General features: G+C 32.8%; 1 protein-coding gene across 1 annotated transcript in view; it reads left to right on the forward strand.

Moving 5' to 3' along the window:
* Positions 1 to 19402, forward strand: part of LOC139488096 (adhesion G protein-coupled receptor L2-like) — a 28412-nt gene that overhangs the window by 4078 nt on the left and 4932 nt on the right. Inside the window, exons 5-22 of the mRNA XM_071273479.1 lie at positions 160 to 480; positions 824 to 889; positions 1090 to 1206; positions 1987 to 2093; positions 2474 to 2632; positions 3172 to 3273; positions 5798 to 6008; positions 9236 to 9385; positions 10318 to 10393; positions 10903 to 11023; positions 11529 to 11590; positions 12022 to 12145; positions 12628 to 12737; positions 13044 to 13140; positions 13624 to 13792; positions 14059 to 14125; positions 17308 to 17368; positions 17736 to 17821. Of these exons, the coding sequence (XP_071129580.1) occupies positions 160 to 480; positions 824 to 889; positions 1090 to 1206; positions 1987 to 2093; positions 2474 to 2632; positions 3172 to 3273; positions 5798 to 6008; positions 9236 to 9385; positions 10318 to 10393; positions 10903 to 11023; positions 11529 to 11590; positions 12022 to 12145; positions 12628 to 12737; positions 13044 to 13140; positions 13624 to 13792; positions 14059 to 14125; positions 17308 to 17368; positions 17736 to 17821 (2206 nt within the window). The remainder of the gene's footprint in view (positions 1 to 159; positions 481 to 823; positions 890 to 1089; positions 1207 to 1986; positions 2094 to 2473; positions 2633 to 3171; positions 3274 to 5797; positions 6009 to 9235; positions 9386 to 10317; positions 10394 to 10902; positions 11024 to 11528; positions 11591 to 12021; positions 12146 to 12627; positions 12738 to 13043; positions 13141 to 13623; positions 13793 to 14058; positions 14126 to 17307; positions 17369 to 17735; positions 17822 to 19402) is intronic.

Below are 19402 nucleotides of genomic sequence, written 5' to 3' on the forward strand. Positions count from 1 at the left end.
CCTTGAAGCAACCAAACATTCATTTTTCAATAATTCAAATCGAACAACAGGTCATACTTTCTGAGTGAGGACTAGGTATGATATATGGTTTTGAACCGAGTTAGAATCTTGGTAAAATCTTTAAAAAAAACTCCAAATTTTATCATTGCATTTTGACAGATGGTTCATGGACATTCTATCAGGATGGTAACAAAGTAAAAAATGGAAGAAATGATGATTTTATGAAGGCTATTCCTGGTGGTGGAGAGTTTGTACTGGGACAAGCTTTTAGGCAACAAAATTCCACTTTTAATTCAAAGCTCGCCTTTGTTGGTGGTATAAGTCATCTTAATATTTGGAATGACGTAAAGGATCATGCTGAAGCACAAGAAATACATAGATCTTGCACGTATATGTATTGTGGAAACGTCGTCCAATGGGCTGATTTTAGAATTGGAACGAGAGGAGCCATGCGAATGAGGTGGCCATCTGGAATTTATGGTGAGTCACACCGGAAAACGTTATTGGCGAAGTAAAATAGGAATATGCCTAAGCAAACTATGTTTGTAGTAAAATACATGAAAGCGACATAAAGGTATTTTTTTCAAATGGTAGTTTTGAGATACTACTAACACAGTTTTGACATACTTATTGATTGAATTTGTTAACCGTAAGTAACTTTGAATGATTTCCGAACACCATAAGCAAATATTATAAACAAGCAATTTAAACATATTTTTCACACGAGGACTTGAAACTACAAGGAAAATAAATGCATCGTTTTGTGCAGCATATGCACTTGGGATATATGGTTTTAATTGCTGAAGTCGCTTTATGATTTTAGAAAAGGAATGTTTCTCCGACGAGGAAGGCGCAGCCAGTTGTAACAAGCACTGTAGTGATGTAATTGGTAAGTCATGCTTAAATGATAAAAAATGTACTATAGAAATGCTTAGAATCGAGTTTCGTCACGGTTTACATACTTTTCTTTAAATCAGGAAGAATGTCATGATAGTGTAGCTGTTTGGTTGGTCAGTTTTAAAATTCTACATACAGACTGCAAACATGTAATTATGATGACTAGATATTTTATAACATACAATTTTACAGGAGCTCAGTGCAATGAAGAAATAGTAGAAAACATAGTATGGAAGAGAACACCTGCCGTGAATACTATTGCAGTACAATGTCCTGGAAATGAAGATCAGAACATGGAATTCCAGGAAGGTAACTTATATTTGGCATATTCAATTAGACCACACAAATTTGAAGGTATTTATACGGACAACTGCAATGGGGCGAGCGAGCGAAGTTTTTTTGTTGTTTTTATTTGTTTATTTTATCTTATTCTTTTCAATTTATTCTTCAACGATATAATTTTGTGTTGTTTTTAACTGTATATTTATGAACAATCACGTGCTATTATTAAAAAATCAGCATATAGTCAGATGAATATGATGTTGATATCTAAACAGTTTGAATAAATGCATATTGGAAACAAAAACATTATATTTATGAAATTTCAAATGAAGTCACCAAACCAACAGGATTTGAGTGTTTTTTAATTCTTTGATTTGCAACAAAATTATTTCTTACAATTATCAGTTTTTTAAGGTTTTGATTGAAAATTCTTACCTAAAAGCTTATACTGCTATATTTGGTATATTCATGGACTATTTGAAATGTCTATGCTTTGAGATAAAGAAGCAATAGGCTACACCCTTTTTATAAAATATAGTAGTTGGAGCCCGAGAAAAGACAAAAAGTTTAAATTTTGTTGAGAAATTTAACATGTAGGCAACGCATTTTATTATGCGGTATACAACCTTCAGTCAAAGTATAGTTTAGTCATAATGGATTCGATTTCTAAATCATTATATGCACATCGAAATTTAGAAAAAGGCACCAAACAAAATCAGTTCAAAAACCAATGACATCCCAACGTTTCACGATTTGAATTCCCGTTCTATATTTATATCAAGTTGTAATCCATTCCATTTATGAAAGGTAACGCCACCCGAAGATGTAACAGAACCGAACAGAATGAAGGCATCTGGAACGAACCGTACATTGATCATTGTATTTCAGAAGAACTGCGCGACTTAAAATTCCAGGTAAAAACATAGTTAAAACTTTAATATGCAATATTTTAATTGCTATTGTTATATAGAAAGGAAACATTGTCATAGATATTTCTCGAAATGTTATAGCCAGGAAAGTCTGTTAAATTTATCAAGTGCATTTAAAGGATTGCATACTGGCTTCCAACATTCTATATCCTATATTCTATTCATATTTGGAACGATTTACATATTATGTATAAACATGTTACACGGCAAACCAGAGAACAACATAACCAGTCTTTTCACTAAATCGATTATCTTAAGAAAACTTCTCGTTAGGAAGTCAACAACGTTAAAATCATTGAAATAAATTAAATGCCAAAATTAAATTGAAAAATCAATCAATTTCACTGCATGCTGTTTAATTTTAGATATTAGAGTCTTTGTCAGGACCATATATAGAGGAGATATCAATATTAGAGTTTGCCGACGAACTTCTCAATCATACAGCACAAAACATATACACCAATCCAATCGATATAGCTACAGTGATTGATTTATTGGAAGTCATTACTAATACACAAGCAGAGGTATTTGAGTAACGGTTTATTAAGTATTTCTATTAGTCTTTGACAACTATGGCTTTAAGTCTGTCGTGTTCTGGTTTACTTGCATATTTACTGCTGTCGATTGGTTAATCAGGCACGTTGTTCTTATTGAAGTGAGCAAACACCATGCATTAGGAGTTATTTTGTAAAGGTTGATTGAAAGCCAATATTAAACTTCAAATTAAAAAAAAATGTTGTTTATTTATTATATAAATTAAAATTAATGGTGAAGTTTTACTTTAATAGAAGTGTACATGGATTAGTTAAGATAATGCGTTATTTTTACAAAATCCTCAGAAAAGATTTGTTTTTGAATAGTTTTTTTTATATACAAAATCATTGAACAATTTGTATGAAACATTTATAAACGGAAACGCATGAAAAATTGCGTGTTTACCTGAAACAATGTAGCAATAATTTCAAGCGACATTAATTGTTCAAGAGATTTAATTCTATATTTCTAAACATATATCAAAGTATAAATAAGTTTAAACATCATTGTATGCGTTTCTTTTGTTAAGGCAATCGTTTTAGATAAAGAGATGCTGAATGACGGCGACAAACAGTTTGAACGAATTGGAGTTGTCTACCCTACTGTTGACCAAACCAATACTTTTTCACAGGTAAATTTTAAAACATTAAGCTGGGGTCACACATTCACGATTTTTACTGCCGTCCTTGACAGGACCATTCCCGATTAAAATTTATCAAAAGTCTGATCAAGATCCTATGAATCGTGGATGTAAATTCAAACTTTAAAAATTTAATCACGACAACAATCAGATATTGTTCAGGAAGCGTCGATATTCAACCGTTTCCAAGCGAATTTATCCCGATAATCCCGTTCTAAATCCGCTTCTAATCCGATTTGTATCTTTCGCCAGGTAAAATTCCACCGAGTCTGTCACGACTGCGTCCCGATTCTACCGAATGTAATCCGACAGAGATCACATAGTGACAAGACAGTGAACCGACGCTGACGGAAGTTATCCGTTCGAACAAATTTCCCCAGATCATTCCCGTTCCACAGGACACCGTCCCGAATACACAGAACATTGTTAGGAATTCGATCCGATACAGCAGAATCTGTCACGACATAGGCACGATTGTAATACGACTAGACAAAATCGGCTGGTTTTCCCCGAATGTTACGAGACGCACCTAACTGTCGGGGTGCTTTGCCGAACTATTAGGACCCTTCCCGACCAGTAGGAATCTGTTACGAACTAAAACGACTGCGTTCAGACAATAATAGGACATTCCAGGTAATTGAGGATACTAATCCGACTTTTCACTTTTCGTGTCGTATCGCTGTCTGATCTCAAACGGGAGTAATAATCGGCAATGTGTGAACCCCGCATTAAGCTGGGGTCACACATTCACGATTTTTACTGCCGTCCTTGACAGGACCATTCCCGATTAAAATTTGTCAAAAGTCTGATCAAGATCCTGTGAATCGTGGATGGAAATTCGATTTGTATCTTAAGCCAGGTAAAATTCGACCGAGTCTGTCACGACTGCGTCCCGATTCTACCGAATGTAATCCGACAGAGATCAGATAGTGACAAGACAGTGAACCGACGCTGACGGAAGTTATCCGTTCGAAAACTGTCGGCATAATCGGGATGATCAGGTACTGTCGGAACGTAATCCTATCACGGTCCGCTCTATCGTATTGCAAACGGCTTTGTCTGGTCTCAGTCGTATTGTATTCTGTTATTGTCGGGACTTCTCCAGATCATTCCCGTTCCACAGGACACCGTCCCGAATACACAGAACATTGTTAGGAATTCGATCCGATACAGCAGAATCTGTCACGACATAGGCACGATTGTAACCCGACTAGACAAAATCGGCTGAGTTTCCCCGAATGTTACGGGACGCACCTTACTGTCGGTGTGCTTTGCCGAACTATTCGGACCCTTCCCGACCAGTAGGAATCTGTTACGAACTAAAACGACTGCGTTCAGACAATAATAGGACATTCCAGATAATTGAGGATACTAATCCGACTTTTTCACTTTTCGTGTCGTATCGCTGTCTGATCTCAAACGGGAGCAATAATCGGCAATGTGTGAACCCCGCATTAAGTTGAATATCATATGGATAAAAGGAGATACGGATTAAATATTAAAGAAGTGGTTTCGAAAAAAAAAAATGACTAGCAAAGAGCAAAATTTAAAGATTAAAGCAACTAATCAAATATCATTTTATGCATAAGAGTTTTTCCTGATTTCTTAAGACCCATATTTGTTATTTTAAGTGTTTTACTCTCCCATTTAAAGGGGCACTAGCTGTCAAATTCATAGTCACCGATTTGACTCAAATTTTCATATTTTATTTATTAAAATGTAAAACATTTATCCAAACTATCAAAAGTGTGAAACAAACAGTTTACAGAGCAAAGGGTCAATAATATGAAGTTTCGTTTCGTGTGTATTTTAGTCTAGACTCCATCTAATTAAATATCGAGTTGACCTCAGATGACCATATAAGCGATATAAACATGAATATACTGATGATCAGATATAAATAGATGAAGCCAACACGTGCATTTGACTTTTTATAGGTCTGTTTAATTTCATTTCATAGATTAAAAATATATGTTTCTCGTCGTTTTTACATGTAGAAGAAAGATTTTTAGTGGATCGAATCAGTCATCAAATGATTTACCTTTGTTTCACTTTCAATGTTGACATTCCTTTCCTTTAAATAAACGGTACACGTACAAAGCATGCGTTGTCCATCTCTAGTTAAGGGGTTAAATTGAAGTTCACATGAATACGGATTTAATGAGGTCGACTTATTCACTTGCAAGTGAATCAGTCATTATAAATATTAGTTAGCTTAATTTGACAAAATGGAACCATTTTGGCTGCTAAAAGCGAATTATTATTAATTTCACTATTTTACATTTATTATTGATTGAACAAAAACAAATCATACTTTAAATTTTTATGCATCTCGTAGCTAGTGCCCCTTTAAGAAAATCGTTTCCATTGCGGATCGCCTATACAATAGCAATGATGCATCTAGTAAAAGTATGCTTGCTGAATATTAGTACTCTAAGCAATCGCTCAATATTCACATCTAACCTCATAAATATGAGTAAAATAAGATTTATATTATTATTGTTTTCTTCATTAGATGATAATTGGTATAGTTGACAACTTGCTTAGCAGTAAGAACGGTATTGGATGGAACAAAACTAAACCTGCTGGTGTTGAAGCCGATCATTTATTGAGTGTTATGAAACGGTTTGCTGATATCATAGCAAAGAGCTTGGAATACCATTTCCAAGATAGACTAGTTAAACGCTATGAAGAGGCGGATGTTATCATTTCTAAAGAAAACATAGGTACACATATTAAATTATTGTGAACTGAAGTCAATAATCTGTTTCCTATGTAATGTTTCCCATATTGATTTAAAATTGCATCTTCATTTTTGTTCCTCATGTGTACCAAAATATTTAGGCGGAGGTATCATCAGTGAGCAGTAGCTCAGAGTTTCACTTGTTTATTGTTAGCTCACCTGGCCTAAAAGGCCATGTGAGCTTTTCTCATCACTTGGCGTCCGTCGTCGTCGTCGTCGTTATCAATTTTTCAAACATCTTCTCCTCTGAAACTACTGAATGGATTTGGATGAAACTTAGCATGATTGTTCCTTAGATTATCCTGCACAAAGTGTGTGCTTCGATTTTTGATCCGTCAAAAAACATGGCCGCCGTTACTTAAAATAGAACATAGGGGTCAAATGCAGTTTTTGGCTTATATCTCAAAAACGAAAGCATTTAGAGCAAATCTGACATGGGGAAAAAATGTTCATTAGGTCAAGATCTATCAGCCCTAAAATTTTCAGATGAATCAAACAAACCATTGTTGGGTTGCTGCCACTTAATTGGTAATTTTAAGGAAATTTTGCAGTTTTTGGTCATTATCTTGAATATTATTATAGATAAAGATAAACTGTAAACAGCAAAAATGATCAGCAAAGTAAGATCTACAAATAATTGAATATGACCAAAATTGTCAATTGACCCCTTAAGGGGTTATTGTCCTTTAATGACAATTTTTCACAATTTGTTCATCACATTTGCTAACTTTAAAAAATCTTCTCCTCTGAAACTACTGAATGGATTTGGATGAAACTTAGCATGATTGTTCCTTAGATTATCCTGCACAAAGTGTGTGCTTCGATTTTTGATCCGTCAAAAAACATGGCCGCCGTTACTTAAAATAGAACATAGGGGTCAAATGCAGTTTTTGGCTTATATCTCAAAAACGAAAGCATTTAGAGCAAATCTGACATGGGGAAAAAATGTTCATTAGGTCAAGATCTATCAGCCCTGAAATGTTCAGATGAATCAAACAAACCATTGTTGGGTTGCTGCCACTTAATTGGTAATTTTAAGGAAATTTTGCAGTTTTTGGTCATTATCTTGAATATTATTATAGATAAAGATAAACTGTAAACAGCAAAAATGATCAGCAAAGTAAGATCTACAAATAAGTTAAATGACCAAAATTGTCAATTGACCCCTTAAGGGGTTATTGTCCTTTAATGACAATTTTTCACAATTTGTTCATCATATTTGCTAACTTTAAAAAATCTTCTCCTTTAAAACTACTGAACCAAATTCAATCAAACTTCAACTGAATGATCAGTAGGGTGTATAAAATAAAGTTTGTGCTTTATTTTTTATTTCGTCAAAAAACATGGCCGTCATGGCTAAAAATTGAACACAGGATAAAATGCAGTTTTTGGCTTATATCTCAAAAACTCCAGCATTTAGAGCAAATAAGACAAGAAGTTAAAGTATTTATTAGGTCAAGGTCTACATGTCCTGAAATTTTCAGCCGAATTGGGTAACTGGTTTTTCAGGTATAATGCCCCTGAATTGATGATTTTAAAGAAATTTTGCAGTTTTTGGTTATTATCTTGAATATTATTATAGATACAGATAAACTGTTAATAGCAAAAATGTTAAGCAAAGTAAGATCTACAAATAAGTCAATTTGACCAAAATTGTCAATTGACCCCTTAAGGAGTTATTGCCCTTTAAAGACTTTTTTTTCACAATTTGTTCATCATGTTGACTTACTTTAAAAAATCTTCTCCTTTGAAACTGCTGTATCAATTTCAGCCAAACTTAGGCTAAATGAGTTTCAGAGTATCTAGTATAAATTTTATATTTCATTTCCTTGTATGTCAGAAACATAGCTCCTATGGCTAAAATAGAACATAGGAGAAAATGATTTTTTTTTGCTTTTAAAGAAAATAGGACGATTCAAAGAACATTTTAATAAATTGAAAAGCCAAAATAATCATTGATGAGAGATTTAACCAAAAAACTTAAGGTGAGCGATTCAGGCTCTTGAGAGCCTCTTGTTTATGAACATTTGGATGAACAAATAATAATGATAAAATAAAAATTGCATTGAAATTCGATTAAGTTTCTCGTTTTTCTCGTGTTTTTTTTCTTGTTTTTTTTTCTGTTAACATTAGAATATATGGTATGCTCGACATGTATGCACAGTTGATTCCTATAAAACATCTCGCATTTGTTCCCATTTGTACTGATTTTATTGCCCTTTACCATTTAACGTCACTTTTAATTGAAAGGTGGCTGCCATCACTTACAGTCATTGGCAACAAAATTAGGTTATCGCAGGTAACGTTTTCGGGATATATATATTCTGTGACTGTATCTTACATTAATTTGTAGGATCCTTTACTATAAATAATTTAGCTGATCTGTAACAATAACATCTCCATGCCTTATATATCATGTACTGTAGTACGACGCAAGATTAAAACTGACGAGGAAAGGTAACACACGGCCACCGAAAGCTTTATTTTGAAGCCCAGGTGGTCGTGTGGTCTAGCAGGACGGCTGCAGTGCAGGCGATTTGGTGTCACAATATCTCAGTAGCATGGGTCGAATCCCGGCGAGGGAAGAACAAAAAATTTGCGAGAGCAAATTTACAGATCTAACATTGTTGGGTTGATGTTTAGACGAGTTGTATATAAATAATGCACACAGCCATGTATCACCATCATTGATGGTGATCCGATGGCTAAATCTGTTGTAGAGTTGTCACTGACTCAGACGTACTTATAAATATAATTATTTTCTGTGACTGTATCTTACATTAATTTGTAGGATCCTTTTTATAGATAATTTAGCTGATCTGTAACAATAACATCTCCATGCCTTATATATCATGTACTGTAATACGACGCTAGATTAAAACTGACGAGGAAAGGTAACACACGGCCACCGAAAGCTTAATTTTGAAGCCCAGGTGGTCGTGTGGTCTAGCGGGACGGCTGCAGTGCAGGCAATCCTTCGCCTCTCAGTTGCCTTAATGTAAATGATGTATTTCTTTTTGAGGAGCTATATAACTCTACAACGGAAATTTGACAATGTAAATTACAGAGAACAAAATTTGAAGTTCACCACTTTTATTATTACATTTAACAGAAGGAACACATGATTGAGAAAAAACCCTAAACATTTTGACATTAATTTTTTTTACGAGCTATGACTGTCCCTCTGGTATCTTTTGTCCTTTTTTTCAGAGTTCAAGGTTACAATGCAAGGAATCAATCAATTTCACGGATTTGCTTTCCCAGATGGCAAGGATATTAATGATGGAATGTCCAGCAAATATGGAAGTATCGAGTTACTTCAGAGTGTGGTAGACACGGAAAATATTTCTGCTGTACCAGGTAAGTTGTGATTTGGCACTGAAAGACGTGTTTCTAATCTTCAGTTGACAAACAATTAAATTGATACAGTGTTGTTTTATATTTGATAGAAACTCACGGCTCCTTTCTATCCGTCTAGAAAAAGTATCAATTATGATTTTAAAACTGTGCATATAAGAAGTATCATTTAAAAAACAACGACAAGTTATGATTATTTCTGCATTCAAAATTTAAATACAGTAAACATTCTTCTTTCATGTTATCATATGGAAATATGCATAACTGTGGCTTTTTTTTCTTAGAACTGTTAAAGTAGTTAAAAAAGGGCGATTAGTCGTATGCGTCTATGAGACAACAACTCAACTGGCGAAATACACAAACACACTCAAGTTAAAGAAATCAAATGGTCTTCATCTAGAGAACATTGTTTACAATTTGTAACTCTCTTATTCACGCTGGTAATAATATTTCTCTAATTCTTCGAGCCTTGCCTTTTAAATTTGAACTTTAAACTGTCTCGAGTGGATAAATATCGTATCACACTCGACGCAGTGGTAGAATCTATATATATGTGTATAGATTTTCAGGTGATTACACTCGAATTAATAGAAAAATAACTCTTATTACATGTGTGTATAAAGGAGAGTGTGTGTTTGATATATTCAATCCTTTGATTGAATTAGATTGGACAATTCTGGCCTTTGTTAGTCTTGTATGTGTTTTTAATTTTAGTTCAATAATATATTTTTGAGTTTACTGTGACGTCAATTTTCACTGAACTGTACACAATTTTTTTAAGGGGCCATTTAAGGACCTCCTCCGGGTGCAGGATTTTCTCGCTGCGTTGAAGACCCATTGGTGGCATTCGGCTGTTGTCTGCTCTTTATTCGGATGGTTGTTTCTTTGAAATATCCCCATTTCCATTCTCAATTTCACATAACTTTAAATTTTAGGTATAGTCTTCCTAGAGACATCAAGCTTCCGTTATCGACATTTAGCCAGATATCTTCCAACACATGAATATAAAAGGTAATATAAAATTTCATAATAGAAAAATTCCAGTTGTATTTATATTACAAAAGCACTAAAAATGAATTAAATAACAACTGATAATGACGAAAAAATAAATTCATGACCATCATTACATGTACAATTTCTGAAAAAGGAAAAGCGTTTGAATAAGCAGATTTAGCGTTCCGTTCATGTAGAAGGTAAAATGCATGAAAAAATGTTTCATATACTTTTGCTTCCTGAGTCTTTTATTACTAGCGTACCTGGTGATTATTCAAAGACATTTAGTCTAGCCGTGCTATATCAGGAAATATAAGATGAGATGTGGATGTGGATGAACCTGGTTTATTATACAATGTAAAGGCAACCATAGTGTACCTCTGTTCAAAATTCATAAATCGATTGAGATAAGACAAATCTGGGTTACAAACTTAAACCGAGGGAAACACATCAATTATAAAAGGAATGTAAAAAGTATACCTTGTACTCAACAGTATTCAAAATAATGATTATGTATTTATTTACAGCAAAAATAAAGAAGACAATGTCAATACTCCAGTCATAGCAGTATACATACATGCTAATGGTGGTATGCCATTCGTAAACAACCTGTCAACGCCTATCATTTTAAACTTTCCTATTCTAAATGTAAGTATACAAGTGTAAATCTATTATGCCTTAGAAAAAGTAAAAATCCACCAAAGATAAGAGGGTAATAATAAAGTACATCAGATACTGCAGGCAACCAATTCTGCAAATCTTTTGTTCTTAATATACATTACTACACAAATATATTATAACTGATTTCATTTTAATTGCCTTTACTCCGTTTAATAGCATTGTCTCCATTTAACTTCTACGCTATACGAATCACTTAATCGGGCGTGAATTTTGAGGCGCAGGATGTTTAAATACGATGCCATGTCTGGTCGGAATTCAGACTATACCCGACGCTCTCTGCAAGTTAAAAAAACAAACAACAAATGGCAGACAAAATTTCCCGCGATTAGGCTATAGTCGTTTCATTCGTGTCATACTTAAGCATTTAATTCTTTTGACCATGGTGTTGCCATGTATTTCAACCTTTGGTTTCTGATCACCCCCTTTTCTTTATTTTTGTATGACTATTTGTTCTCTTTTTTGCATGTTTCAGTCATTTAATATTTCCAATCCGGAGTGTGTGAGAGTCAGACATGAAGGAAATAATGGCACACAGTAAGTAAAACCCCTAGAAAATAATGATAATTCAACGGGATAATGCAGAATAAGATTTTAAAATACTAATGTCAAAAAATACTTATATTTGTTATTATAGATATGATAAAACTTGATGTATTTTAAGAAAAAAAAAAGCGAAAGGCATTGTATTAATGTATACTTTGCTTGATATATCGCATAAGATAGAAATAAGACTTTTTAGTTGCTTAATAAACAAAGTATTGTACTGTTTTATCCCCTCGTCCTGAAAGTAAAATTTAAGATAACCGGCATTCATAAAGTCTTTGTCTCACATGTAAATTCAACATCTCTTTTTATCCGCTCTTTTCTTCCTTTCTTGGACAATTCTGACGTCGAGACAAGGTGAGTGGAAAGCTATATTCCATTTTAACCATCTTACATAAAGGCTATCAATCATTTTTAAACAGAAAATACATATGGACTTGGTTGTCAGATGACTGTAAAGTTGAACACTTCGATGTAAAGTCTGTAGTTTGCCATTGCCGACGTCCTGGAGTGTTTGCTGCAACAACAGATATGTATAATGTCAATGTACGTATAACATAGTTTCTATACGTTATCTTGGGAACCTGTGCTTTTTATATTTAAGAACGAACATAGTTATATATAATTACATTATTTGCGATAGGAACCCCAACCTTATAAGTGGACGTGGACAGTGCTTAAAATATAACACAGTCAATCTCTTTCTTAGGCGTATCTAGGAAATCATTTCATGTGAGTCATTATTTTCTTCGCACCATTTCTAGAATTTAACAATGTCAAGCTTGACACAATCTGGTGTTGAATACTATATGTTAATCTGTATATTGCTACTTTCTTTCATCTCGATCGGTTGCTTTTTCCAGTAAATTACTTTGATTCAAAGGCAAGTAAACATACACTTATATGCAATTGTTTGTTGATTGTTGTGTAAAATAAAATAGACATTGTTCTAATAAGATTCTACTAATATAAATATTTTGAATATTTGTCTGATGCAATTTTTAAAAAGATTTTGATTTCTATTCCAGTGGGATAAAGGTTATAGAAGACCAATTTTAATGAATGTTGCATCATACCTTGGATGTTTAGCATCAGCTCTCATGTGCCTAGCCACACTTGTTGTTCATCTTTATTATAAGTATGTTTATATATTTACAAATATTTTTGACGTTAAATTTATTTCTTTCATATTTCATTGAAAGTTAAGACAATTATAATGACAGATAAAAATTTATATCACTTTGGTAATATAACGCATAAATATTTTTAATCGTACTGTTTTGAGAACAGTCTATTGTTATCTTGCAGTTTGAATAGAATTTATACAAAGGTAGACATGAAATTTAGATATGAATTGAATATTCAAAACATTAATAATCAAATATACTAATATATAATCATGATGCAAAAAATATATGTTATATACCGATGTTATTTTTTTCAGAACTACATCATGCACAGCATCTCTTCATAAAAATCTGTCCGTGTCAATAATATTCAGTCAGCTATTTATGTGTGGAATAGATCTTTATGACTATAAAGTAAACAATTTTCATATATGTTAATTTTCTTTATTTTCTATCTTGGAAACTATTTATATGTACAATTCTTATTTCTACCATCTCATTCTGGAAGTAGAACAAGTCCTGAAAATAATAATTTATTTATGTCTGTATTATGTAGAAGTTGAGGCATTATTCCCTGTCCACGAAAAAATCATCAAACATAAACTAACGGACGAGAAAGGAAATGATACTTTTTAAAAGATAAAGACGAATTAGAAAATGAGGGATGAGAGCCAAAGGGATAAGAGAAAAGACAATAGTAAAAAAAACCACCCCGACACCAAATATAAAAGGAAAATGACGTTACCATAAACAACAGCCCACCGCTGACTACTTAGAAAAATAAAAACTGATCAACAAGAAACCCCCAAACAGGGATAATCAAGTGAATAATATAAATAGAGAACCATCTACCACAGTTTGTTTTATTATTATACTTGATTATCGTCTATTTTACAGATAGTTTGCCAAATCAGCTCAGTTTTACTTCATTATTTCTTTTTGTCGACCTATTCCTGGTTGATGAATGAAGCATTTAATTTGTATATAGTAATAACATACTCAGCACATTCCCACGGCGAGCTGAATGAATCTGGTGGACAGGTTAGATACTATTTCCTAGGATGGGGTTAGTACCTGCCGTATACTTAGAGTTATCTTTCTTTTATCGTTAGTTTTTGTGTCGAATAATTTCAATAGTTCATGTTTGTTTGTAAATTGCAGATTTATTAAACTATCTTCAGTATACTGTTTTCATGTTTGCTTCTGATTTATAAAAGCTATGCTACTTTCATTTATATAATAGTGACAAATCTGTTAACATATAGTATAATTGGAGTTATAGAAAGATAAAAAAAAACCACTGACATCACTTTTTGTATAATTATATTTCAGTTATTCCTGGAATTTTAGTTGGTGCCTTTATAGGTTCCCAAGGTGATGGATACTATGCTAAGGACATGTAAGTGTCAAATGGTGTTTTAGTGTTTTGTTTTTACTGGTGATATTAAAAATAAGGACCTTACATAGTTTTTCATGATAATAGTGAAAACTAAAATAAAAGCTGATCTAACTAAGCCGAAATTTGTCATAAATAAATTCAGTTACATGAACCAGTCACATTGTATTAATTTATTATTATGTCAATAACTTTAGATAATTTTCTCTTTTTATGTGTTTCCATCGGTTGTGGTTAGTGACGTCACACGGCAATCACAAACTGCTAGATGGAGTTGCATGTACAATTTAGGTGACCCTTTATCATGAGAGTTCATGGTATTTAAAGTTAAAAGTTTTTTTTACTTATCTTCGTGCTTTCTGTTTGCCTTGCCATATATAGTACTATTTATTCTTAGTTTTATTTCACGTTTATTTTTATGTCTGTTGCCTAGGAATATTCAAATGAATATTGCCTCACTTTGTTCTTTATATATTGAAGTACATTTTCCGAAGAAAGCAAACGTGCTGTTGCAATTAGTTCATATATCTTTAAATCCTTCAGAAGCCACCATTATGTTCCGCTATCAAGTTAATATCATTTCGCTGACTAATTTAGAGATTGATGACTATGTTGATAGAATCTATCACTTCGAGCATAAAAAAAAAATTAAAAAAAATGAACTGCAAGGAAAATATAAAACGAATATCTGTAGGGATCCACCTTAAACGAATAGAAAACAATTGACATATTCCTATTTTGATACAGCATTTCCTTATGTAGAAATGGTAGATTAAACTTGGTTTTATAACTTGTTTAAGAAATGATACGCCTGGTATCTTTGATAACGTTTAACAACCACTGGGTCGATTCCACACTGGCCAAATTAGTCACCGACGGAATCTATCAATGGCTATTTAGCAGTAATTCCGTGCGGAAATAAGTAGGGTAATTTTCTAAGTATAAAATTATAAACTGCATCTTCAGTTCAATTTAGAATGTACAAATAATAAAAACCAACAGTTTTCCCTTTTCATGAAAACATTGACAAATAAAGAGATGAATTATGAGCGCCAATGACATAATTTTCATTAACCTTGAATTGTCCAACTAGCTGTTTTGATTTGAGAGCTACTGATGAATATAAATAAATCAATTTAAGACTGCAAGCTTATAACTTTGAATTTTGAATGCCAGACACACGTTTTGTCAACAAAAGACTATTCAGTAACGCTCGAATAAAAATAGATTAAATTCCAAACTAAAATATAAAATTGAAAGGAAATTAAGGACGAAAAATTCTGAAAGGGATCGAAAATACAGCTAAGGTGAATATCTTTAACTGGGAAAATATTCCTTAGTCTTTGGAACAATTTAAAAATATGTAAACACTGACATCGACCCAGTGTATTTAAAAATACACTCATCGCGGCTGACATAGTGGGGTATAAGTCTGGCAACTGACAATTGAGATTCAATTAACAAAATTACTCATCTAAAAGAACAATAAGCCTGGTATCTTTGATGACTTTACATTAAGTAATTGGCAATTCGGATTGGTTGATAACTATTTACTCCCCACTTGACACGATATTCGAGGGCTGAATTTTCATAACATGTTTGCTTGGTAGATGCTTATTACTTACAATGAAGCTATCAAACCTATATTTCCAAATGATAAAAGTCATCCCTCCGACATTAAGGGACACCGTCATTATTTTTGTCACCGTTATGAAATTACCCTTTCACAGATATGGTCGATATGTCGTAGCCACAATTTCGTCGTCCTATCCTTTCCGGTTACGGACTATCACCGACCACAACTTCCTAACGAATTTTACCTGCATTCATTAGCATACAGGTTGATAAAGTGTACTAGAAACTTCTGTCCTTGTCTCGGGCTTTGTTTTCAAAGGGTGCGTGCTTTTAGTTTTTAAGATTTTTGTTTCTGCTTACAATAGTCTAAACTTTTAGTATACATTATCATTGAAAATCGCGTCTTCATTTCAAACTTTTTCCATTGGTCAACCTTTATGTTTAAAAAATTTCCATGATAAATGGTTAAGATATCTTCGGATCAGGCCAGATACATTTACTAATCCGTTTTTTTATGTTTTACCAAATCACTAGGTTTGATTCATTATCGTTAAAAGTTAAAAGAATTAAAACGACTGGTATCACAGATGGAGCAGGAAATGTTCATAGTTTAACCCCCGTTTCGGTAGGGTTCATGTAACTCAATAATGATAATTTTTCGAATTTACCCGTTTTTTTAATCGACTTTTTTTAATCCTCCTTAATATCTTTCCGCCTCTTTTAAAAGTGATTTTTATGAACAACTTTTAAGGATTAGTCAAGTCTTTCCTTTTGCTGTCTTTATAATTTCATCGAATGTATCTTTAGAAGAAAATATCGTTTATCAGGACCAGACATCAGGTCACTCATAGCATGTCACAATGCGACACACGATTTACTTCACCATTGCCAGGAAATTAAATATGATGGACGTTTCGTTTATTACATTGAACTATAAGATGAACTGCAAATTTGATGTCAAATACGTTTTTCATACAGATAAAGTGTTCTGTATTGTTAATTACATATGTCAAAATCGTTTTGGTGATACTCGTGTCCTGCGGTTTTTAACAAGCACAATAAGAGTGCAATATGACAGTCTAGTTACACGATTTGTTCTGAGACAAGACATTTATTTTGACAAGATAACTATAATAAGAATTAAACAAATAAGGCGTTTCGATAGCATTCCAAATATCTTTAAAATAAAAGAGTATTAAAACAAAACAAAACATGGAAAAATATGAATGATTTCATATACAACAATGGAAAAAACGTGGCAAATTTTTCGAAAGATTGTTTCATGTAGAGCTTTTATAAAGTACAACTTTTAGATTTGAGTTGCACATATATGTTTACGGGATCTAACTTGTCCGCTATTACTTCGTAATTGGTCCTGTTGTTCGTCGTTGAAATTATCTTTCTTAATAAAAGATAATGTGGAGTTTTAGTTGTTCACTATATAATTTATTCATTCTAAAGCGTCGTTCATGGGCTACTAATGATATTACATGTTGCACTTGAAACACATTATTCCATTTGATACTTCAAACTATCAATCTATTAATCATAGAACGGTGTTGCATTGGTGTATATTGACTTATATGAAAGTATCTTCTTATTTTACGTAGGTGCTGGGTTGACTGGGATAACCTGTGGCTTTTCTGTGGACCAGCTGTCGGAATCATTGCGGTGAGTTTACTACTGTTGTAGAATTAGTTACCAGCCGACCATTCACATGAACAATTAAACAGTACATCTATCCTTATCTAGTGCTATCAATATGTCAAAGATCATGGCTTTTTAATGTTTTCTCTAAAATAACAGTCCTTGTAGTTGCCTTATTTATACACTGTAGGTTATAATTACTACGTCATATTAAACCATGGTCTTCTAGGTGGAAAGAAAACGACACTTGAAGCTCAATTTAACTTTATCTTGCTTACTCGAAAATACGGGTGCTATTTCATTTGATATTATATCATTCAGTCTGTGAGTGTTAAACAGTAAGTTCTGTTTTTTATGGCGATTCTTAAATATTGGAATTGCATATTTTAAGGTAAATATAATGGTCATGATATTCACAGCAAAAGAACAGAATGAAAATTCTTACACAAAAAGTGAAAAAACCAACAAAATCATTACGTAAGTACAATGTTAAGCTACTGTTTTATTAGTTTTTTTCAGCAACAGTCTATTCCTCTAATTACAACTGATGCCACTACTGAAGTCTGGTTATAAGATATGTTTTGCAGACATGTATTATTATTATTATTTTTTTCATTTGTTCATATCGTGTTCTACAATTTCGTTTTTTGTTGTTGAAGCCACTGCTGAGAAGAACCTTCTGTCTGATAAAGGCAGTTTTTCTTTATCGTTCTTGAAAATATGTATTCAGCTATTTGTAACTAGACTGCAGAGATTATATGGACTACAGGTTTCCATCGTGTCTTGCAACCGTTTGACAAGAGTTTGATTGGTCGGTGTCTACATCTTGTATTACGCTCTCTAGAGTAATTGTAGACAGTGTGTTGTTGATTCTTTTTAAACCTGTGTGAGCGTTTGTATTTAAGTCGGGTTGAATGATTAGTCTACTTTGGTATCAAAATCAATTCTTAAACCTCAGGATATAAACAGCCACATTTCACATCTCCAGATACTACCTGAATTTGTTTTCGGATCAACTAAGACTACAGTCACAATTAAGAATCGAGTTAGTCACAAAAAGCTGCAAGTTACATTTTCATGTTGCCGACCTTAGCTCAACTATATTTTTTAATTAATGTACGTATTCTTTGAGGACTACTATAGTGAAATGAATTGTCTAAAATATTAAATGAGTTTTATTAGTTGAAAAGGTATTTTGTCATTATTCAGGTTGTTGTCTTATTGTCGCATGACTCGCATGGTTTTGTTCATTTTTCATATTGTTCATGAAAGTTTATGAATAGTATTGCTTTAAGAAATGTAGTGTGCACTAATACTGATACATGAAACGTTCATATGATGCGGAAAGAGAATAGAAACTTCTCAGAATAATAACACATCATTGATCAATTAAATTGAGGAAAAAGGATTTCCAACATTCGAAACATGTTCCTTATTTGAATGCAGTATGTTATTGTTTGGGTTAGGCCACACCAATTTAATTTCTTGTTCTACGGATGTTTGGACTCCAAAATTTGGGGCGAGCGAGCGATTTGAAAATTTTAATAAAAAAAAATTTAATTTGCAAATTTTTGAGGCGAAGCTTGAAAAGTAAAGGCGAACGATTATTATTTTTTTTTGTAAACATAAAATAGTAGGTTTTGAGAATATTAAAGCTTGATTTATCACTTGTACTTTGACATTTCTTTAATTTCTGAAGTATTTTTTCCCTGTTCACCAAGAAATAATTAAATCTGGTCTATGTATGTGTGACTGACAATGAGACAATTATCCATCCAAGTCATAATCAGTTTGGGTACAAACCCTTAATGTCATAAATATCCCTTTACATGTTTTATGAGGGATTAATATAAGATATAGTATATTTGTTTGTACAAAAGGGCTCATATTTTCTCAAAGAACTATATATCTATCTGGTATTAAATGGTCAAAACATGTCCAAGAATTTTGTAATATTCCTGGACTTTAACCATGTTAACACATTTACTTCAACAGTATAATATTATTCAAAATAAGTGGACCCCTCTTTTAGAAAAAGTTGTTTAAAATATGATGTAA

This window comes from Mytilus edulis, chromosome 9, assembly GCF_963676685.1.
Source record: "Mytilus edulis chromosome 9, xbMytEdul2.2, whole genome shotgun sequence".
In the NCBI taxonomy this organism is placed as follows: domain Eukaryota; kingdom Metazoa; phylum Mollusca; class Bivalvia; order Mytilida; family Mytilidae; genus Mytilus; species Mytilus edulis.